We start from the raw sequence: 23,429 nt of genomic DNA, 5'->3' as shown, positions 1-23,429 counted from the left end.
TGTATACCCTATATCTTTGAACAATTCAAAAGTTATTTTAATCATATAAAATAATTACATTTACGTTTACAAGATTATAATTTTGTTATTATTAAAATAAAATATATTTTATTTTCAAAAATATGTATCACTTTTTTAAGTTTACCATTTTTTGATGTAGTACTGATACTTGCTGGAAGATATCGTAATAGTCGTACGAACGTGAAACATATGCTATATACAACCAGATACAACCAAATGCTCAGTGACACTTCGTAATATATTCGGTTAAAATCTTAATGCTTTACACCAGTATTTTACTAACTTTATTAAACGCTATTAAACGAAAAAATTTCTTGTATTTTTGAAAATAATTTAGCTGAATAAAATTTACAGCATTTTTAAAATTAATTACGAAAAATGGCTGATCCTAAATATGCCGATTTACCTGGGATTGTAAGTACTTCATATTTTACGATAAAATCATGTCAATGTGACTTTGTTATTAAATATAATTCATTTTGAAGCGAGGATATAATCTGAAATTGAGATAAGAAGATATAATCTGAAGTGATATAATTTTGTATAATCTCGTCTATGTCTTATAATTTACATAAATGGACATTTAATATTTCGATGTTTTCATTGTATCTACAGGCATATGATCAAGTGGACGTTTATGAGACTACTGATTTACCAGAATCAGAACAATTTCAACTTTACCCCGAGGTACAGTATTGAAAATTGATATAATGTATTATGTAGTATACTGTATTTAGCAGTATGAATATTTCCTTTTTTTAGGATGAGACAGATTCTATAGAAAAATTACATACTAGTGCCACTGAAGCATTTATTAAATTTAAAAATAAACGTTTCCTCAGCAAGGAAGTTGACTTTTCCGATCGAATATCACTCAAACCAAGAACTGGCTATAAGTAAATATTTTGAGTAAGAAAATATAAGATGTAAGATATATGTTGAAGACATATAACAAATTTTAGATTTGGAGATTGGGAATTACCTGGAGAAGGAGAGAAAGAAACCCCTATTCAAAAGTATCAGCGCTTGCAATGTGAAATAAAAGAATTATATGAAGAAGTGAATGACTTGAAGGTATTAATTGTACTATTATACATATTTGAAATTTGTTTTATAATGTACCATATTGTTCAAACCTTAAAAATGAATGAATATTTTACTGTTTGTCATATAGGAAAAATCAAAAGAGGAAAAGGTAAAATCTGTTGCTGATATAATTTCTCAAGTACAACTCTTAGGAAAACAATTAGATTCCTTAAAATTAGAAGAATGTCTCGGGGCTGATCTTGTTGCAACTCTGTCAGATCCACAAGGCACAAGAATGAAGTAAGTTTATTTATATTATAATAAAGTGTTTAGAATGAAAATGTTTCTTTTGTTGATGAATATTTTAGACAACTGATATCACAAATAGAAGCATTCAAGCAGACTAGTATCCTTACTTCTGAAACTGATTCAAAGTCACAGAATGCAAAAGATGATAAAGCAACTGAACCTGGTGTACTTAAGTATCAGATGATGTATCTTCCAGAAAAAGCAAGAATGCAGGAAGCAGCAAGAATTGCATTACTTGAACAAAGGCTTTGTAATTTAGAAAGTGTAATTGGGACAACCAGTGATAAACTTTCCAAATTTTCACAGGTATGTAGCAGAATGAATTCTTACATAATTATAATACTTATTGTTAGTCATATTTTTAACGTGTTTCTAATAATAAGTAATAAATTTTTTTATAGAATCTCAAAGGTCAAGGAGTAATGGAAGCTCTTCAAGAATTAGGAGCAAAAGCTGCATTATTAGATACTTACCAATTAGATATAATTGAAAGCCGATTAGCCGCACTAATTCATAGAATGGATAATGTTGCACAAAAAAAGACTGCATTAACATTAGATTCAGAACAAGAACAAAAAGTATTCTTTTTTTTTTAAATATTCAAATAACATGAATTTACTTACGAGAGTTCAACATTAGAAACTGGAAATAACTGAATAACTATTTTATCTAAATCAAAATTTGTTTTTAGATTTCGGAAATGTATGATATTATGAAACAAACGGAAACTATCTCACAAATTTTACCACAAACCGTAAATCGAATGTTGGCTTTAAATACTATTCACCAGCAAGGTGTGTATTTAAATATATTTATAAAACTTTATAAATTTCTTTTTCCAAAAAATATATTTTTTCAATATTTTTTTTAGCTGCTACATTCAACAAATCTTTAACACGTTTAGAGGAATTACAATCACAAATAACTTCTGACTTGGAAAGTAACAAATCTCTTTTAAAAGGAGTACAAGAGAGCTTTGCATCAAACTTAGAAATTATAAAAAGTAACATAGAATCATTAGATGAACGTATTAAAAAACTGAACGTGTAACTCATAAGAGCGTCATTGAAATTTTCATTATAGATTATGATATCTCAACTTGTTTAATAGATATTTATTAAATTCTATATTATTTACTAATATTTTCTAAATATATTTTTAATTTATTCATGATTTAATACACTTTGTCATACATTGTTGTTAAAATATTTTTAATAATATAACTTTAATTATTTTTAATTAAATAACGCAAGTTAACTATATTATTGTAGCAAAAAATTCATTAATGTATAAACATTACAAGTTAAAAATAAACTAGAATCATGCTTTTCAAGTATATGTACAAAAAATTGCTTTTTTCATTCTGGAACAGGAAAAAAGGTGGTAAATATTACACTTAAAATATTTGTAGATTTATATTTATTTAAATTTAATTAGAATCGTAACTTTTGGAAAAACCATTTGTTTTTACCAGATTTGTACCTAAAAATAGATATTAATATCACTTGTCTATCTATAGTAAATAATCTTAAACGCAATCTCAAAACAGTTGCAAAATATAATGTTAAGAAATAATAGATATATATATACATACTTCTCCTCAAATTTAACGCGGGTTTGGAATCGAATTTTCTTGCGTTTCATTGGGTCTTTAAGGTCTTTAGGTGTTACCTTATCCCAATGCAAATCTACAGTATATCTCGTCGGCATCAAATGGTTATAATTAAGTACCTATCATTAATACATATATTTTGAAATTAAATTATATATATATATATATATATATATAAAACAAGGAAAATTACACAAACAACTAGTGACAAACTTACTTTCACAAATGGCTTAATTTTGGAACGTTTATGAATCTTTGCTTTGCCCATTCTTTTGTGTACTTTTCGTGGATATCGGTCAATACCTGCTACCATAGCATGTCCATATTGTTTTTCTGTAGTACCGTCATCATAATTACGCATGATGATAGCTTTCCTTCCTGCGTATCGGCCACTAAGGACCAATACAACTTTTCCTGATTTCATAATCTTCACCATCTTGAAGATATATCTATAGAGAGAAGTTAAGAAAATTAGTTTAATAGTATCAAAATTAAGAAACGAATATTTTGTTGCACAACTCGTATATAATAATTTATTTTACGTTAATTATTAATTTTTTTAACGAGATTTTTTTAACGCCTAGACTACATTGGCAGTTGTAAACAGATATCACATAACCTCTTTTACATCACCAGTACTTAAAAATTAACAAATAAATTTATATATAGAATATTTCTTAAAAAACAAAATTTAAATGATTAATCTAATTTTAATCTTAGTTTAACAAAAACAAAATTAAAAACGTTTGTTAACATACTCAACAGTTAACTCAGTTAACAAGAACTTATTAAAATTCTACAATCAAATAAATGATTACTATCTCAAAAATACCGGAATAAATGTTACTAAAAAGAATATTATATCTATAAACAAATTATTTTTCTATTTTCCGATGTTTTTGGATTAGTTTCTGCAATGACAAACATCACACACCTCGCGGCTTCTCGTATCGGAAAAAAGGAAGTCAACCTAATTCTCAATTGGTTAGCCGTTCAATATTTAAAATTCAACCTACAGATGTCGTATCATTAGACATCCGGCGATGTTTAATAATAACCAATCCTAAGTCGTGATTTGAATGACGTTTAACAAAATTATTTCTTGGCAGAAAATTTTCGTTCGGACCGGTTTTATCCACCACACCATTTAAAGATCATTATTTATTTCTTGCAATGTATATTATATAATTTTCAGAAAAGCAATGGATTGATTTCGTATATTTTCAATCTGAACCACGAATCAGAAGCAACATTGTTTCTACAAAAACGAGTACAATCGTTGCCGAATATCTAAACTTTTCGAGAGTTCGAGAATAATCCCGATGATTTTCTCGATACATCGAAATGATTGGTCGGCTTAAGTAGCTTCCTGCTCGCTTGTATCTTGCACGAGGGATGTTAATAGGTACTATTTTACCCTTGTCGTAGAACTTTTTTTAAATACGAATTGTCGAAGGATTGAATCATTTAAAAAGACTGATATTGTTGATATCGTATAGTGAGTGTGAACACAATAAGTTAGCGTGATGGCATTGAACGCTCAATATGAAGTTATTGGAAAGGGTTTCGTACAACAGTATTATGCTATGTTTGACGACCCCGCACAAAGACCAAATTTAATAAATATGTATAATGTAAGCTTTAATTGTTTCTAATCACATTTATTTATTGTGACAATTTTTTCTCTATATACTTATTCGATGTTACGTTTACAGACCGAGTCATCTTTCATGACATTCGAGGGTTTGCAAATACAAGGTGCTATTAAAATCATGGAAAAATTAACTGTGAGTTCTTTTTTAAGAAATGGGCTATATATGTCATATTTCATTATATATTTCTATAGCTATCATTTTTTAATATAAGTATATTTTATATAGACTAGAAAATCACATAGTTCGTAAAAAGATTATGAAATTAAAGGAAAATGAATTCATTTTTTTTGTTATGTTGATTAGTAATCTTTAATTTTCAGAGTTTAACATTTCAAAAAATAAATCGGATAATAACTGCCATTGATTCACAACCTATGTTTGATGGTGGAGTGCTTATTAATGTTTTAGGAAGGTTGCAGGTAAAGAAAATAACTTTTCATTATTATATGAGCATAATATGAATAAGCAGATAGGGAATTTGCATGTAAAAATGTACAAAATTATATTTATATATATGTATATATATAAATATATGCTATATATATGCTAATAGCAGAGATTATACATAAATGAAAGAATTTAATTTAATATGTGCAGAGATCTTATTCCAATTAGTTCAGTAATTTAACTTCTTCTATCATACACAATTTAATGCATTTTCTAAACAAAGAGATATATTTGGCCCAATATTTTTTTTAAATTCATTGACACATTTATATTTTTATTCGTCCATATATTGTATTTTATTGGCTGGACATGCTACACAAATGTGTACTGTACTGCCTTACATTTTTTGTGCTGCCATATGAAGATAGAGATTGAGCTATGACTAATGTCCAGCAACAATCTCTCTATATACCTCCGCAAAGAAGATGAAATAAGAAAATTCAGTCAGTGATTGTTGATGATTGGGCAGACTGATGAGGATCAGCCCCATGCATACATCCAGACATTTGTCCTGAAACCAATTGGCACCAGCTTTTACGTGCAGCATGACATCTTCAGACTTGCTCTGCACAACACGGTTTAGGCGTCAGGTATTGCTATTCCATTGATCTTCGTACCATGGTACAGGCAAGCCTGATACTAGTTTTTGATGTCTAAAGCTGCTTCATGTATGTTAGTATGCTTTCTTATTATTAATTTTAATTCAATTCTGTATTATTTGCAATATTGCTTTGCTATTTGCTGTAATCAATAATTTGAAAAAAATAATTTTTACACTTAACTAATATTAATATTTAACAATTTGGTAAATTTGAGAACTTTTACTTTTCGTTTTATAATTTTATTAATTCACTATTTGCATGTATTATTTAATTAATCATATTTTAAACTATATAATAAGCATAAGTAATTTATTGTACCATTTGCATATCTCAATATTTTTGGAATAATACATTTGTAAAAATGCATACAATGTATTATATGTATATGTAATAAGGGTGATGATAAAAAAAAATTTAAATTGCTGAACTGACCGGAATAAAATATATTTTTTCTCTTTTAGTTAAAGTCTAATGACAAGTTGTTTAATAATAGTTTATACTAATAATAATATAAGTTTATAACAATAATAATTATTATTAGTAATTTGTCTTGTGTATCAATATAATAGTAGTTTAAATATTATATGAAATGATATATGAATATATGAAAATAAAAATAATTCAATTAAATTTAATTTTTGTATAGTTTATAATAATATATCATTATTTTTTAATGTTGTAATAATTATTACATTTTTAAATAGAAAGAATTCTATAGTATTTAATCTGTATAATAATCAAAATGTTATAATAATATAGTTGAAGATGTTATTGTTAGCTTAATCACAGGTCAAAAGTAATATAACCTTTTTCGCATAAAATTTGATTGTATGATGAGTTTGTCATTGTATTGTATACTTCGTTATTTTTATTACATTTCTAAAACATTTACATAGTTTTTGCATGGGATGCAATTAATAGGATTATTAGCTATGTTTAATAATAATTTACCTTTATTGATAGTAATTCAATTACATACCAATATATTTTTACACAATACAATTTTTATATACTAAGGTCTATTACGATTATGTAAAATATATTAGCAAGAAAGGAAAGTTATGTATTTTATATATTTTTTTTATTAGATTCATACATGTGGTAATGATATACATAGCTTAAGTGTATAGTTATATATCTATAATTTGTTACAGGCAGATGAAGATCCACCACATGCCTTCTCACAGATTTTTGTGTTGAAGCCACTGGGGAATTCATTTTTTTGCCAGCATGACATCTTTCGTCTTGGCATTCATGATAGTGTATGAAGAGAAATGTCTGCAAGTTTATTACAGTTAATAGCAGACAGGTATCTGAGCCATGGACTCCCCAGAGATTAAAATAAGTGAGCTACTTTCTTCTTAATATCCTTTGTCATCACATATTATTCCATTCTTTCTAGATACTGCAGTTTTTATATGAAAAACATTTGCTTATATCTTGGCCACAAAAGAAAGAAAAGAGCATTAAAAATAAATACAGTTTAATAATTTTCTTGTTTTCCTCTTTTTCTAAATATACCTGTTGTTGCTTACATGTTAATAACATAATATCACAATATAATATAGCAGCATATAATATTCAATTTTAATGATTGATTATTACTTTTTAAATTGTATTGTTACATATTTTATTTCCTTATACTACGTGATGTACTTTTGTAAAACAAATATTGATCATTAAATACAATATCTGGAATTAATAACACGATGGTAGTTTCTATTTTTCAACTTGCAGTATAACAAAATTTTAATGTAATGAAGGTGAAAAGCATGATTTTTAAAAAACAAGCTGCTATATATAATTGTATTTTATCTTAATTGACATAAGTATTAAAAATATGAATTTTACAAATTGCCACGTTTAGCTTGCTCCATTTCAATAGCTTGAAATAGTGCTTGGAAGTTTCCAGCTCCAAATCCCTATAACAGAAGTAATTTTTATAATTTTATTAGTTTCAGTTTTAAAAGATTTATAGTAGATTTAATGATCATTATAATACCCACATTGTGATTATGCCTTTGAATGATTTCTATAAAAAGAGTTGGGCGATCTTGCATATTTTTAGTAAATATTTGTAAAAGATATCCATTTTCATCATAATCGATTAAAATTTTTAATTTTTGAAGTATATTGACATCTTCTAAAATTTGTACACCACTGGTTTTCAGACGGTTTCTTAACATATCATAGTAAGTGTCTGGAACATCTAGGAACTCTACCCCTCTAGTTTGCAGATTTTGTATCTGTGAAATAATGTAAATTCTTATTTTTAAAATCAGATTTTATTTAAATTTCAAAAGCTATGTCAAATGTGTAATTTACAGCTGTAATTATGTTGTTTGTATTAAGAGCAATATGTTGCACTCCTGCTCCCCCATAATATTCAACATATTCTTGGATTTGGGAACGCTTTTTGCCAGGGGCTGGTTCATTAATAGGCATTTTCACTGTTTCTTCCCAATTTGTCATGACAATGGAACGCAGAGCTGAATATTCTGTGTGTAATTGAGAATCATCTACTGACCAGAATCGATGAAATTGCAGACATCGTTCATACCTACAATAAAACAAATTTTATATAGAAAACACTATCGCGTATACAGACTTCTCTAATTTCTTAAATTTTTTATCAGTTTGTATACCATTTTGCAACAGGTTCCATTTGTTTGTCAGATTGATTGCCAACAATATGGTCAACAAAATTTAATTCTACTTTTGGTCTAAGTAACAAAAACAAAATTATTAGAAACTTAATAATATTATGTGAAGAATAATTTGATTGAATTTAAATTACATACAAAGTCTTTAAAAATGGGTCTTCTGATAGCTTTTGAAACCCTGGCAAAAAGAATCCATTATACTTGGATCTGTCTATTAGCGTATGATATGTATCTCCGTACTAATAAATAAGAGAATAATTATGTTTTATTGAAATACTGTTGTTAGTTCATTATTTTCTTTCTTTGTATGTACTTACGGTACTTATGGTAGCAAATTTCACAATACCATATTCGTCATTTTCTTCCCATATGTCTTTTACTATTATGGCACCTCTTTCTCTTGCGATCTAAAAAAATAATGATCCTTCCATTCATATATTCGCAGAAAGTTATAATATTAACATACTTTTACAATGATGTCTATGTCCTCAACATTAAAAGCAATATCACGAACACCATCTCCGTGTCGGGAAAGATGGTTTGCCATTTCTTCATCATCAGGTTCATAAGCTGATTCAAATACAAAAATAATCTATAAATAAAAACAGTATTTTTACTTTTTTACTAATATAAAATATTAGACAGGTAAAAGATGTTACTTTATAAAAATATGAACAGTAAACATTTGTTTAGCATTTACCTGATTTTGTTTAACGACGTGTGACGCCACGCGCCTGGAACAAGTCTCTAAACCACGATAAGCCAAAGGTTCAAAACCCAATCTAGTGCAGTAATAACTGGCTGCCTAAAGTAACAAATGTGTTTAAATATAAATTCATAATAGGTAGATGACTTATTTCAATTTTGTTTCCGTATGAAAATATAAAAGAAATCAGAAATATCGAAAGACGAGAAAATGTTTTAAAGTGTTAACAAATATGAATCCTGAATATTTGCTTATGTCATGAAATTCATGATTTCATCTATTATTTAATGGAACTATCTGGTTTTTTTAGTAGATATGTACTATTTTGTTCTAATTACCTGTTTTGCATTTCCAACCCAGAATTTGAGGTGATCGAAGCACAAGAATTTTCCTCCTAAAGGCTAAAAATGAAGAATTATATGTTAAATATATGTTATAATAAATTATATTTTCAATTGAAGTATTTTTGTTACGATAATTACCTTGGGACCTTTATCTGTATATGTAGTCTGAAAAAAATGAAATTAAAAATTTTATATTATCGATTCATCTGAAAATTAGAGAACATTAAAAGTTTTATTTTATTTAAATTACGAACGATTATATTTGTCCTGAATATATATTTGATTATATATGTCTTTAATTAAATAGTATTAATACTACTACGGCACTGTAATAATAAATTTTTTTGTAGTAGAACTTAATTAAAAATAGATTATAAATTTCATACCATTTTGAATACTTGCGGAAAGTTAGAGCGAGCTAGTTAATGATTTCTTTTTCGTGTTTTGTAGTCGGAAACAAACCTTGCTTAAATATAAGCGCGTGAAAATCAGTAATGCTATATCCTGATCGCTGATTGGTTGATCAGGGAGGCTTGTTGCGTCGCATTCTTTTAAAAACTGTGAATCGTAAATCTAACGTATAATACTAATAGCAGGTTTTTCAGAATTATTTACGATCGTCTGATATTTTATTCATCGGTTTGTCTGTGGAACTATCATATTTAAGGTCATTTCTTTAAATAATATTTATTGACTTATGTACTGAAGAAATTTTGTTTATTATCGATTTTCAATTATATTGATTAGTATAATTATTTAAAATCCACATTAATATCCTCCGTGACATCCTTTAAAACATTTAAGATATATTAAAATGTTAATTTTCAAAATTTTTATTACAACATGCTTGGAAATATAAAATTGTAAAGTATTTTAACATTTAAAAATTTCTTGTACACTTTATTAATTGCAATTAATAACAAAAATGTATTTGTAAATATTGTTTCCAGTAAATATTCTTGTTCTTCACGCGTATTTTGTATTTGTATAGCAAACGCAAAAATAAAATACAATTATGTTTATTGAAAAAATATTATACATCTTTTTAGTATTTAAACAAGTTAAACAAATTAAGCATTTTTTAATTATGCTTAAAAACCAAAGTCAACTTTGCCGTACATTTTTGAATGATTAAAAAGGGTAAACATTAGTTTACTTACTAAAGTAAAGCAATAGTATATATATAGTATAATATATTTGTTAATATTATATATATGTCATTGTATAAAAATAACTATTTTTCTAAAAACTATTTCACCACAAACAGGAAGAGTTCAAAGTATTTCATTCGTGTAAAACTTTCCATTTGCGAAGGCTCGCCGTTCTATATGACGAAACGTGATCGTGCGTCAACACTTAGATTCTGGTTTTAGAGGCGCGTCCTGTTTAATGTAAATTATCTGTTTAATGTAAATGATGATCAGAAACGTGCGTAGCGCGTGATACAAACATATTAACGAACCGGTAGAGCTAGGAGGATCGTTTTTCTCATTTTTCTCTACTATACCGAGGTCGACAAAAAAAAAGGCAGCAGAACGATTTCAAGGTACATGATAGATATCTGTATATAAATATAGAAAAAAGGGCGATCTCTATTTCTTTAAAATGTTCTTCTTTTTCTTTCGTTATATCAATTATAAAAAAACTACCTTTTTCTTTGAAAATATTTAGGAATGAAAAATGAAACATTATTTGAAGTATAATATCTATAATAATTTTATTTTATATCAGAATAAAAATTTTAAAAATGATTAAGTTCAAGTATTGCATATTTCAATTATAATTTTTATTCAATTAAAGTATATTCCATGGATGACATTACAGTGTTTTGTTGTTCATGTTCTACTGCATGTATGTCTTATATTATTTGTGAATTAATATCTGCGATTATACCTTGATATGACTAGTTTGAATTGGATTTAAATAAGAGGAACAAAGTGTTTCATAACTTAAAATCAATTTAAAGTATACATACTGTTAGTAAGGAATAATTTGAAATATTCATAGCTTCCCGCAATACACAATAACTGACTAGATTAGATTATTATATATTTAAAGATATTATTATAATTATATTTAGAAGATTATTATAATTACAGTCAACATATGCAATAAAATTTAAATACTGCATATTATTATAAACAATATAAAATATGGACTTTACGTAATAATTAGAAATCGTTTAATACGTCAAAGTATCTAAAACGTTTAGAAGAATCATAATTTATTTTAGGTTGTATTTTCATATACAAAGATACTTAAGATAAAATTTATATTCATCTCAGAAATTATAACTATAGTTATAACAGAAGAATACATAAACTTCTAAACGTATTAATAAAAAAATTATTTTTTCGAAAAGAATTTACTTTTTAGATTAAAATTAAAATATTTAATAAATACCATTAAAAAATATATATAATGTGATTGCTAGACGTTGATGTTTAGTTATTATTAAGTTTCTATAACGCATTTTATGATTTTCAGGAATTACATTAATATTATTTATAACATTCTTTTTTGTTAACATATTGACCTCTTATGTTATACATTATTTTTTTAATAATATTATTAGTTTAATCTACTTATACTAATAAATTTAAAAATTATATTATTATTTATAAATCATGTAAACAGATTACATATCAGACGTTTCTTACATATATTTATATACAAAGAACTAATTATATATTTATAATACATACAATATAAATTCATTTATACAAAACGGAATTGTTAAGAGGTCAAGCAGTAAACAACAATTAATTGCCTTATGCTTAAACGCAATAAAAATCTTTACTTATAATAACACGATTATAAATAGACAAATAAATTAATACTCAATATCACTTAAATTGGACATAGCGTTACAATACTAGAATGATTTTGTTTTATTTAAGATATTAAAAGCTTGGACTTGAAAAAACTGTCGCATCATGCTATTAAACTGTACTACAATTTTTAACATTTTAAAAGAATTTTTATCTACCTGTTATGAATATTTATTCTTTATTTATCTAATTTTTGAAACCATACATGATAAAAATTATTGTTTAGGTATAATATATATTTCTACTACATTTATGTTTATGATACAAAACTTTTAAATGTAATTGCAAATTTTATTGCATAATATCATTCATATTTAATAAGATAAAAAAATGCAATAAAGATATACAATACCTGAAGTTCACGTTACTTTTTATGCTATTACGAAAAAACCAATTGTTCAGTGAGAATTTATTATCGAAGAATTTCTTTTAATAAAACATTTAATATTTCGTATTAAAATATATCATTTATGATCGCGAAAATAGTAACGTTTCAATACCGGTTTTGTTATGTATGGTCGGTACATGTGAGTGATATAAAAATTCCTTGATTACCGCCAATTCTTAAATTATTATACTCAATAGTATGATCTTTATTACAAAAATACATATAGAAAATTTGGTAATATTTTCTTCTATGAATATGTAGTACTTTTTATCGTAAAAATGTTCTTGGTCGATTAAATTAATGGAATGTTTAAGTATCCTTTTATTTGGAAAGAGATATGAAAATTTGAACTCATTGTTTCTTAGTCAAAATATGGACGTTTTAAATAAATATAATACTAAAAGTATACATACACGCATTAACATATATACGTGATGTTTATATATGGTTATTTGAAAATCGTTGCTATGGTAATAAGAGTTCAACTACTGTTACATGCTAACTACTAAATGAAGGATTGCATTCCCATTTTTAATGCCCTTGTATTACCATATAACAAGGTAAAGAGAATGCTTCTATTTAATATTATTAAAAACATCAGGAAAATGTATCTACTACTATTCGGAGATAAAATGTTATATATTATTATTAATTTGGCAACAAAATATTAAATAAAACAATTCAATCCTAAACGAGATTGTGATGGAAGCATTTGTAGATAATTATTATTTATAGTAATACAATCCCATGATCTCTTTCCAGTCTACGTTTTGCTTTAAGAGACACAATTCCCATTAAATCTGCAGGAGTTGGAAGTCCTCCAGAGGTATTTGGAGCCACTGCTTGTTGATAAAATACCTCTACGTTTCCACACTGGTTACCATAAACAACGGTATCCTCCGTTCTAGTTAATTAACAAAATATACTTATTTTTTTACTATATTTCATGAAAAATTACCATGTTTAGTGCTTCATAATGTATAAATATATAAGTTAGTACTTATATATTACTTATATACTACTATTATATAATAGTTTAGTGCTTCATAATATATAAAACAAAACATACTCTAAATTTATAATACAATTCATTTTCTTGACAATTTTTGGTAGTAGTATTATTTTAACCGAGCAAAATGATATAAATAGGTCTACTGAAGCAAGCAGACATATGCAAAATTGCACTAACTGAATCAAATTACCTAATGCTTAAATAATTACCTGACAATAATATCTGTGAGATTGCTGGCATATGTGAACCTATCATGAAGGCAAGAAACAATATCCAATTCAGTAACACCCCAGAGTCCAGAACGATTTATTGTGTCCCATTGAGGATCAATACTTAATATACTATATAATTCCTTATTTTCATTTGAAGGTAGAGGCTCTAAACATTGTTGTAATCTTGCTTCAAGTTTTCCTAACGTATTCACGCACGTTTGCCACTATAACATGTATTACTATAATATATATTATCAAAAAATTAAATTTCAATATATCAGATATTAGACAATAAAATATATTTACGAGAGAGTGTATAAGATCAGGATTATTAGCAGTTCCATTTTCCATTAATAGTACTAGCACCATATTGTGATGTCCACAGAGAAATAATTCTGTTTTCTCAAAAGAAACTTCATCTTTGGAGGTAGTTACCCAATCTTCTTCCAATTCATCTTCACCGTCACTGCCAGTTTCCTTATTTACTGCTTCCAGTTTTTGCTTGATTATTTGATTTGTTGCTGTTGAAAAGCCCGATAAATCACGAAATTCGCTAGGAGTTGTTTCTCTACTACAAAAACCGCTAGTTCTCTCATCAGCAAGTAAACTGAGTTTAGACATAAGAGGCGTTAATTGGAGACCATCCAACTTTTTCTTTTGAAGAAATTCATACACGTTACCGCATTCCGATGCTGATTTTCGTCTATCATCATTATCAGTGATATTGAGTGGTTTTAAAGGAAGACTCATTGATCTACGATAAGTTTCTTGTTTCACTTTACTATCTATTTTTATGTCACGAGAATTACTTGATTTTTCCAAATTGTCACTGATCATGGTATCACAGTTATTTGTTACATTTTTCATGTTACAATCGTTAGTTAAACTTGTTAAAAAGTCGTTACGATTAATTGTATTATTTCGATCATCCTTAAGTTCTTCGTAATGCGAAGATATATATTGATTATATAAAGACTGAGATACTGGTAATCCATCACATCGAAATATAGGATAATATGGGTCAGTAATTGTATGAAACTGCCTTTTATGTAAAGATTGCTTTTGAGGAGAAGTTTCGGGAGATATACTTTGTTTTAATTCTGGCAACCCTAATCCATATGTTCTTACTGATATTCGATTGGAGTACAAATTGAACGATCCTAAATCATGCATACTTAAGCTTCTCTTATTAAATTCTTTTCGTTTAACTAGTTTTTCTTTTGGCGTAACGTTTCTTAATTTATTTAAACGTTTATATCTAAGTGCTTCCTTAACAACATCTGGAATATCATCTACATTTGTTTTTATTTCTTTCTTTTCTTCTTCTGCTTCATTATTTATATCTTCGTTTGTGTTACATATTAACATAGCATTACCATGTAATACTCTATTAATATCTTTTAATGGTGTAGAGCAAACGCTAGGAGTTAAAGGATTTACACACTTAGGACGGTCTGTTTTACTTTCCTGTTTACGTTTCACTGGAGAACTGTAAGCTGTAAGTGGTACGGAGGGTACATAGTTACTATTATTGTTATACTGTAATGAATCTAATTCTCCTTCTTCAGGTACAGTAAAAATGCGAGAAGTATCACGTTTCATTCCGGACAAAGGAAGTTCCTTACTGTTCTTGGACATGTTCTAAGAATATAATAGTTTCATCATTAAATAATTGTTATAATTCATTGTCAAAAACTACTAACCTTTCTTTGAAATATCTTTTTTGCTACAGAATCTAAATAAGAACTATAATATCGTTCATTATTTGCTTCTTGTACAAGTTTTGTAAACTGTTTTTGCTCTATATATACTCGCAATAACTGTACTCCAACAGGTAGATGAAATTCTGTTGATATTCTCTCTGCAGGAGCCTAAAAAATTGTATTAAAAGAAACAATATTATATATTATGTAAATATTATATACTATTAATATATTTTAATTTAATATACCTTTATTCTATATGGATCAGTTATAACAATTTGTTTGGTCAACTCAGCACTTAACTGAGTTGCAACTACCCTGAAATATTAATACTTTTAGTCTTTAAAATAAAAGAACAATTTATTTTAGAAACTTACTTATTATTATAGAAGAGTGCACCACCTATGATACCACTGATTTCTTGATAATATTGTAAAACTTGAATTGCTTCTAAAAATATGTTGCTAGCACTCTAAAACAACATAACATTAATTTATATTATATCCACAATAAATAATTAAATATATTAAAAAGAAGCTGTATAAAATAGAAAAATTGATATCATATATCAATTACCTTTGGAAGTTTAATGATAGGAATATTGGAGAAAAGATTGGCACTATATTGAAGTATTGGCAAATATGTTTCAAACATTTGATAAAGCTTCTCTGTGAACTTATTTCTGTCATTATTAAATGATTCCAGTATCTTATTCAAATCATAATGAAAAAATTTTAGCAATGATTCTAATGTATTTGCACGCCTTTCTAGAATCCAGTCATGAATATTCCTATCAGTTCCAACTGCCTGTAAAATAGTAAACAATGAAATTTATGTGGTAAATATTAATTCATACTAAGTATGATACATTAAGCAATGAGAAAAATATTACATTTCATTCATTGAGACTACACTGATAATTGTAACTGCTTTAATAGATAACTACTACTATCAAATTATGCTATACATACAATGATTTTCATATTTTGCATTATATTAATTCTGAAGTCATGTAGTCAAATTCTCTTATATTTTCAATTATTTTTATAAGTAAATAAATTATTATTAATTATACCTATGTAAAAAAAAAAATATAATAATGATACACTTACAAGTATGTACTGTCCAAATTTCTTTAATACAAATTTTCCTCCTTGTAATGTGATTGATTTTGGATTGGAAAACGAAGTTGAAAGAAATTGATTAACAGCCATTAATTGCCCTGCTAGAGCTAATCTTTGCGTAAGAGATACCCATGCAGGATGGAAATACATAACTGCTTCTGCAGGATCATCATCTTCTTTACAACACCTTACAGTGTCATAAACAAATACTATCATCATCTCTCTAAAAAAAAGTCAGAATTAACATAATTTGATACATATATATTATATTAACTTATATAATATGTTGATAGTATGTATATAGTTATGTAATACTATGTATAATTTGTAAATTCATATTGAACATGAACAAAGTGATTTCTCCTTTATAAATGAAGTAGCTTACCCTGGAGTAATTGATAAAACTGTTCTATATATAACTGTGAAAACCTATCAACTTTCATTTTTGCAAAATTATAGACATAATATTAATGTCTATAACTTACTCTGATTCTGATACACGAATGAGTCCATGAAGTAAATAATTGTGAACAGAAAATTACTGATTAGCTGCACCACTAACCGATAACAAAATAAAGGAGATAAGATTACAAATTAGAACACATCTTTTGACAGCATTGTTATATATAACACTACGTTTTGTATAAAAACTCATTGCATCATTATGATTCAGTAATTTTTTAAAAACTCAACATGTTTTTCCAGTTTTTATGATGCTAGTAGTTGTATGAAGTTACTGAATTAATTAGTTAGCAATGAAAACATTTTCAACTCTGATTAATCTAATAGCCTTAGATAAACTGTTGAAGATAGAATAAAACACAAAATGAAGGAGGAAAATTTTATTTTGACAAAATTCTTAATTTTGAAAATAATTTATTTATATAAATTATAAATTATAAATTATCTACATTATCTGAAAGTATATAAAATCAATGACATTAATAAGATATATTTTATTATGAAATAATATGAGGAAGCATAATTATAACATAATAAAGTCTGAAACCTTACTCTGAGAAAAGAAAATGTTTCCTTATACATCATGTGAATTACTCTAACAAGTACAAGTGAAAATATAATTTATATAGTAATTACTCATACTTTTATACTACAGAAAGAATAAAACAAAAAAGCTATAGATACATATAAACTAATTACTTATAGCAACATATACATACACATATACATACATAAGTACATACATAAAATGTAAATAATTTTTCAAGAAGTACGAAATAAAAGAAATATATTACTTTAGAACCAATAATGTAAACTAATACATATTCATAACTTAGCAACACAAAAGTATTATGTGAATAAAAAAATTAAGTACGAAAATATTTTGACTATTAATCCATAAACTCACACCAACTTGAAGTCAGCATTCTGTTTGACAAAAATTAAAGATTTAAAAAGGGACATGCCGCCAAGAAATAAACCGATGAAATAAGTGTAATAGTAATGCAGTTTGCAGCGTGGCATAGTAAACAGAGCATTATCATTGAATTAATGATGCACTTTTTACGCTGCTATAATTAGATAAAGCTAGTGTTACGCAATATCTTCGTACTTTGCCATGGTGATTGTTTACGCTTCAACGTGCCGGGGCTAAGGACTTCAGTTGCGATGTTGTGATTATCAGTTGTAAGTTGTAACGTCCTTGTAAAATCCTTTCCTCTTCGTTTACTTTTTTTTACTCACAATGACAAACTTAATGTCTTATTTTCTGTTCTATACTTATGGTCGTTCAAAATGCTACTAGGCGTCGCGAAAAATGCACTTCGATGGAAATGCACTTTTCCGTTATGTAATGTAAAATCTGAGCCATAATAATCTTTATTTCCAATCACGCTGAATGGAGCCGCTCCTTTACCGCCATACTGATATCGATCTCCTTTATATGTACACAGACAATATGTATATTCTTGGTCCTTGATCGGTAATGGAACTATGTGACTACTAGCCGCGATGTTTGAATATCATTTGAATTTAGATTTGAATGTAATGACAGCAAGTGCGCTCTCAAACTGTTATTATTATTACTATCGTATAATATACTTCATAATTAGTTGTTATATACATACATATAATAATGTTATAAAACGTATATTTTTGTATTAAAGTATATATTTAACAAATGTATAATACAATAAATAAGTAAAATATAATATTTACAAATACATCAGCACTCTGCAAGTTCTTGCAAGCAATCGCGAAGAATTTCTAAAAAGATATCGGCATGATATTCTCCGAATATTAGACATGGTCTTAATCGAATTGATTTTGTCCCACAATCGCCCACTTGTATACCTAACATTTGTAAATTTACTATACGGAAGCAGAATATAAGAATTGTCAAATGAATATATTAAATTTTTGATATTACCTCTATTACGTAAAAGATGCATTAATTTCTTTTTCATATCCCTACATTTCGTATCAAAGGCAATGATAAAGCCTCTACCTCGTACGGAACTTATAATATCCGAAAATTCATGTTGTAAGGTGTTTAGTTGACAAAGCAAATAATTGCCGACATAACATACATGAGTTAATAAGTCTTCTGCTTCAATGGTTCGTAATACTGCCTCTAACAGTAAAATTTGGATTGGATCTCCCATCCATGCATTAAAAACTCTATATGGTTGCTTGGGCCTAAATAGATAGTATGAAAAATATTTATAATGATACAATATTCTATTCAAACACTATTATGTTTAATAAATATGTTACATGTATTCGGGAGAATGATAAAATCCACTAGCTTGCATTTTGTAACTAAATGTAACGATATCAGGAGGAATGTTTAATTCAAAATATTCATGTGCCCATATTCTTCCTGTTGCACCACCTCCTGTTTGTATTTCATCCAATATGAAAGGAATAGATCTCTGAAAAATGTATCGTGTTATGTTTCTCAATATTTATGTCTTATAAAAATCTAAACAGAGCATGTTAAACATTTACACTTTTACACATGTCTTGTAATTGTAGAAAAAAGTCTGGGGAAGCATGTCTATCTCCTCCTTCACATTGTATTGCTTCAACTAGGATACCAGCAACTGGCATATTCTTTTCATATCGTTCTATTAAATCCTCTACCTTTTATATTTTGATGTAGATTTTATCAATTTTTAGCAATAAAATTAATTTAAAATTTATATCATAGTACTATCAAATCTACTTGTTCCAAGCACCGAGCATCTTCCTCTTTATTTTCTTTTTCATGCTGATCCAATGGATATAAATAATGTGGATAGGGTGCAATTGGCCATTGAAGAGAAGGTATATCAATTTTCATTATGTACTTATAATGTGTTAATGCCAGTGCACCAAATGTTCTACCATGAAATCCTCCTAATTTTATAAATTTCATCAATTTGTAGTGTTGGTATATTACAACACTATGTTAAGGTACCTTCAAAGGAAAGGATAGACAATTCAGGACAACCAGGTGGTTTATTAAAAGGCGCACTTTCCTTTTCTTCCTCTGTAAAATCTTTGCCACGTCGATGTCTTTCTGCATATTTTATGAATGCCATTTGTATAGCATGCTCAATTGAACAAGCACCACACATGGCTGTAAAAATGCATGGTAACCCTTTTGGAGCTACCTGATGTATGTGTGAAATAATATTATATTTAAAAAATTCATTGTTATTTATTATTATTTACTATCCAATGTTATTTTTATTCTTATTGATGAAATAAACGTAGTTACAAATTTGATAAGTAAAAGTATCTAACACATGGTTGAAGCAATGTATCCTGTATTTTACACGGCCACTCCAAACCAGGAAATAATCCTATTGCAGGTCTGTTTGCTATTACTCGCTAAAAATTTATTATGTTGATACCTATAAGTTTATTTTAGTGGATATAATTATTTTCAATTATATTTACTTGATTTCCTCCACAAGATAATGCACCAAGGATTGACCTATGATTATATCCAAGAGCAAGGGTAGATAATTGCATAAACATATCTAAGAAAACATTTCCATCAATATCTGCTAAGTAATTTCCAACAGATCTTTGGTAGTCTCCAAAATATTGAATGGAGCCTACTTGCTGCAATATTTTATAATTGTTTATATGAATGTGTCAATCTTCAACAAAATTTGAATTTTGTGATAATGATATAAACCTGAATTTTAGAAAATTCATTGAGAAGTGCTTCTGACCTTGGTCCAGGAATTTCAGTAAGCGTATATGGTTTTGCAGGTTCTCCAGGTAATGGTGCCTTTGGCATATGATGAAGTTCTACACATTATTTACCAAGTGTAGTATGTTAAAATTTTAATAATATAATTTTATTTCTCTATTAACCAGCAATATAGTTGTTTTGTACTTACGACGAGGTTTCGGACTTTTTTGAACGGAATACACAATACTTTTGCACAACATTTTATAAGAAATTTCCGTTTTTATTAAATAATGTCACTAATATAGAGAATTTATGAAATTCTACTATATGTATGTACATGTATTCTTAACTCATATTAAATAAAAACTTGAGAGAAAGTTTAAAAAATGATAAAAGATGTGTAATATATGCATTCACATAAATGACACATTTTTACTTTTGTTTCAAATCATAACAGAAGAATGTAAATAGCTATTAATATAGGTCCTGTGTAATATTATTTGAACTTTGAAGTATTTAAGTTTACACTTAATAGTAATACAAATGATGATGTTAATACTAGAGTAATTCGAAATTATTTATAACATTATTTCTTTATACAAAAATCATTGTTTCTTGCAAATAAAACTAAAAATTAATTACTAAACGGTATTAATGTGCTTTTTTAAAGTTTCATGAAGCCACTGTCATACAGTAGTTTATTATTTTTTAAGCAATACAAATTAAAAAATGTAAATTAACATACTATGCTTTCCTCTAACTTATATTTATAGTGCAATAAAAACAACAAAGTTTATGATTAAAATTAGTACAAATATATTTATTATAAACTAGTAGTATTAGATTTAGATGAATATAGTTATGTAATCACACTTTGTTGCTTTTGTTCTTAATAGAAATAAACACCTCGTTACATGATTAATAAGCGGGCAAAGTGAAATAGAGCAGCACAGAATGTACGTGGCTGCAAATTCTTCACCCAGTTTTTACATTTCAGTAGCATGCCAAAAACTTACACGACTAATATATATTATATGTCTTGAAGTATTTCTACAATTTTTTACAGAAAAATCCTTTACTCCAGTATGTCGTCAAGTATCGCTGTTATGTAAGGAAAGAATACTCGATAGAATGATCATAATCTGATCAAGTTTGTTTTAACGTATTCAAATTTCAAGAGTATTCAACGATTTTATAGTTGTACGTACATCTCGTAAAAGATATTGGGAGATTAACTTTTTGAGATACAATCTGATTCTTCCGTTTGTCTCCGAAGATCAATAAAGCTAATACGGAGCATTACATATTTCCAAATGCATATATTCCGTTCGCATTAATATATAATGTGAATACTTATTAATACTTATTAATTTTTATTTATAAGTCTCTATGAGTCAAATAATGTTCTGAGGCAAAGCGGAAGAATATTAAAGATACACTAGATCTCAAAAAGTAAATCCATTGAGGCATACTTTACAAAATAAAATTTTTTAAAAATTTAACTCTTTGCGATATATGGATCAAACAAACTTAGAAATATAGAACTTTTTAAAGATAGAATACGACAAAGAATTAAAATAAAAATGTATAACACTCCAGTATATCTAAGTTATAAATATACCGACACACTTTGAGAAGATGATTTTTGAAGTATATTGTAATAAAGATAAAAGAAGAGCCTCAATAAATTAATGAGACGCATATGACACGATCACTTGGAACGAGTTTACAATAAAGCTAATATGATGTATATAAATCTGGGCAAAATAACGAACTGTATGTATTCTGTAACTATAATCGAAAGTCGAAGGTAAAAAACAGATCAGTGCCAGGTTTTGTAAACATTGAATTAAAAATACTGTACAAGCATCATCCTGGCAAAAATGTACAACCTGCTTTGAGCGATCTGTTTTTTTTCTCACTTAAACAAATGACGCATCTTGAATTTGTGACATACACGTTAATGTACATATATGAAACCACAGTTCTTAATATCAGAGAACAGATTTCCTTGTGGAAATACTACTTAGACTTTTACAGAATATTGGGTTGGCAACTAAGTGATTACGGATTTTGTCTTTAGGTGGTATTGACAAAATTCGCTATCACTTAGTTGCCAACTCAATAAGTCTATGTAGTTTAATTTCATAAAAGTTCTTGAGTTCTCCAACATTTAAGAGTTACATATTTACTATATACTTTCACTCTTGCATTTTATTAGTGAAACATTAGAAACAGTATTTCCTTGCTGCTTTTTATATGAATATGTATGTATATATGTATATATATACGTATATATTTTTTCTCGATCATTAGACGTTTATGAAATAATATTGCGTCTTCATATCCTGTAAGAAGACAGAAACTAAACATACTCGTACATATGCTACACGGTATAGTTCCATAATTTTCATAAATGGTAGTTTAATAGCTAAAATATAAACAATATTCTCATCGAATTCAATTTCTTGCATTTAAATGTCCTCGTCATATGAGAACGAATTTATGGTCACTTCTACTTGGATATATACAAAGCAAACGTCTGCTTGCTCCTTATCAACTAACATCATATATGTTACTTATAAACAATTTTATAGAAAATTTATATGATAAAACAACATAAT

General features: G+C 27.2%; 6 protein-coding genes across 13 annotated transcripts; 2 read left to right on the top strand and 4 right to left on the bottom strand.

The window, feature by feature from the left end:
- The first annotated feature begins 243 nt into the window (after positions 1 to 243).
- Positions 244 to 2,538, top strand: LOC122566082 (dynactin subunit 2). The gene is made up of 9 exons (XM_043722817.1): positions 244 to 435; positions 637 to 708; positions 784 to 917; positions 984 to 1,095; positions 1,196 to 1,347; positions 1,416 to 1,662; positions 1,758 to 1,934; positions 2,048 to 2,150; positions 2,228 to 2,538. Exons 1-9 carry the CDS (start codon positions 400 to 402, stop codon positions 2,404 to 2,406), a joined length of 1,212 nt encoding a protein of 403 aa, XP_043578752.1. The 5' UTR covers positions 244 to 399; the 3' UTR covers positions 2,407 to 2,538.
- A 220-nt stretch (positions 2,539 to 2,758) lies between these two features.
- LOC122566086 (60S ribosomal protein L27) lies at positions 2,759 to 4,041 on the bottom strand. Of its 2 annotated transcripts, none has more exons than XM_043722824.1 (4): positions 3,903 to 4,041; positions 3,186 to 3,417; positions 2,951 to 3,087; positions 2,759 to 2,838 (listed from the first exon to the last, which is right to left on the bottom strand). In XM_043722824.1, the coding sequence occupies exons 2-4, from the start codon at positions 3,402 to 3,404 to the stop codon at positions 2,790 to 2,792; spliced, it is 405 nt and encodes a 134-aa protein (XP_043578759.1). In that variant the 5' UTR covers positions 3,405 to 3,417; positions 3,903 to 4,041; the 3' UTR covers positions 2,759 to 2,789. The 2 variants fall into 2 exon arrangements, with proteins under 2 accessions (XP_043578759.1, XP_043578760.1); XM_043722825.1 differs by lacking the exon at positions 3,903 to 4,041 and adding an exon at positions 3,727 to 3,845.
- Positions 4,042 to 4,187: 146 nt separating this feature from the next.
- Positions 4,188 to 7,164, top strand: LOC122566087 (probable nuclear transport factor 2). 4 transcript variants are annotated; one of them, XR_006316387.1, is made up of 5 exons: positions 4,188 to 4,602; positions 4,684 to 4,755; positions 4,944 to 5,042; positions 5,540 to 5,738; positions 6,827 to 7,164. XR_006316387.1 is itself a non-coding variant. In XM_043722827.1 (5 exons), the coding sequence occupies exons 2-5, from the start codon at positions 4,495 to 4,497 to the stop codon at positions 6,938 to 6,940; spliced, it is 393 nt and encodes a 130-aa protein (XP_043578762.1). In that variant the 5' UTR covers positions 4,188 to 4,373; positions 4,468 to 4,494; the 3' UTR covers positions 6,941 to 7,164. The 4 variants fall into 4 exon arrangements, 2 of the variants coding, with proteins under 2 accessions (XP_043578762.1, XP_043578761.1); XR_006316386.1 differs by having other exon boundaries at positions 5,540 to 5,742; XM_043722827.1 differs by lacking the exon at positions 5,540 to 5,738 and having other exon boundaries at positions 4,188 to 4,373; positions 4,468 to 4,602.
- A 93-nt stretch (positions 7,165 to 7,257) lies between these two features.
- LOC122566084 (4-hydroxyphenylpyruvate dioxygenase) lies at positions 7,258 to 9,842 on the bottom strand. The gene is made up of 11 exons (XM_043722819.1): positions 9,772 to 9,842; positions 9,524 to 9,550; positions 9,380 to 9,442; positions 9,036 to 9,140; positions 8,802 to 8,927; positions 8,653 to 8,742; positions 8,474 to 8,574; positions 8,318 to 8,395; positions 7,998 to 8,232; positions 7,679 to 7,918; positions 7,258 to 7,594 (listed from the first exon to the last, which is right to left on the bottom strand). Exons 1-11 carry the CDS (start codon positions 9,772 to 9,774, stop codon positions 7,520 to 7,522), a joined length of 1,143 nt encoding a protein of 380 aa, XP_043578754.1. The 5' UTR covers positions 9,775 to 9,842; the 3' UTR covers positions 7,258 to 7,519.
- A 1,307-nt stretch (positions 9,843 to 11,149) lies between these two features.
- Positions 11,150 to 18,427, bottom strand: LOC122566081. 4 transcript variants are annotated; one of them, XM_043722813.1, is made up of 9 exons: positions 18,025 to 18,427; positions 16,644 to 16,878; positions 16,108 to 16,338; positions 15,909 to 16,003; positions 15,780 to 15,849; positions 15,532 to 15,699; positions 14,135 to 15,469; positions 13,826 to 14,052; positions 11,150 to 13,508 (listed from the first exon to the last, which is right to left on the bottom strand). In XM_043722813.1, exons 1-9 carry the CDS (start codon positions 18,138 to 18,140, stop codon positions 13,334 to 13,336), a joined length of 2,652 nt encoding a protein of 883 aa, XP_043578748.1. In that variant the 5' UTR covers positions 18,141 to 18,427; the 3' UTR covers positions 11,150 to 13,333. The 4 variants fall into 4 exon arrangements, with proteins under 4 accessions (XP_043578748.1, XP_043578749.1, XP_043578750.1 ...); XM_043722814.1 differs by having other exon boundaries at positions 18,229 to 18,427; XM_043722815.1 differs by lacking the exon at positions 18,025 to 18,427 and adding an exon at positions 17,041 to 17,212.
- LOC122566088 (4-aminobutyrate aminotransferase, mitochondrial-like) lies at positions 18,386 to 23,408 on the bottom strand. Its single transcript, XM_043722828.1, has 10 exons — positions 21,014 to 23,408; positions 20,806 to 20,921; positions 20,562 to 20,729; positions 20,406 to 20,492; positions 20,077 to 20,272; positions 19,843 to 20,015; positions 19,626 to 19,760; positions 19,392 to 19,549; positions 19,045 to 19,313; positions 18,386 to 18,968 (listed from the first exon to the last, which is right to left on the bottom strand). The coding sequence occupies exons 1-10, from the start codon at positions 21,063 to 21,065 to the stop codon at positions 18,841 to 18,843; spliced, it is 1,482 nt and encodes a 493-aa protein (XP_043578763.1). The 5' UTR covers positions 21,066 to 23,408; the 3' UTR covers positions 18,386 to 18,840.
- Between the last annotated feature and the right edge of the window lie 21 nt (positions 23,409 to 23,429).

Source organism: Bombus pyrosoma, linkage group LG3, assembly GCF_014825855.1.
Source record: "Bombus pyrosoma isolate SC7728 linkage group LG3, ASM1482585v1, whole genome shotgun sequence".
NCBI lineage: Eukaryota > Metazoa > Arthropoda > Insecta > Hymenoptera > Apidae > Bombus > Bombus pyrosoma.
Note: the sequence above shows the minus strand (reverse complement) of the source record. Positions and strands in the feature narration are given on the sequence as shown.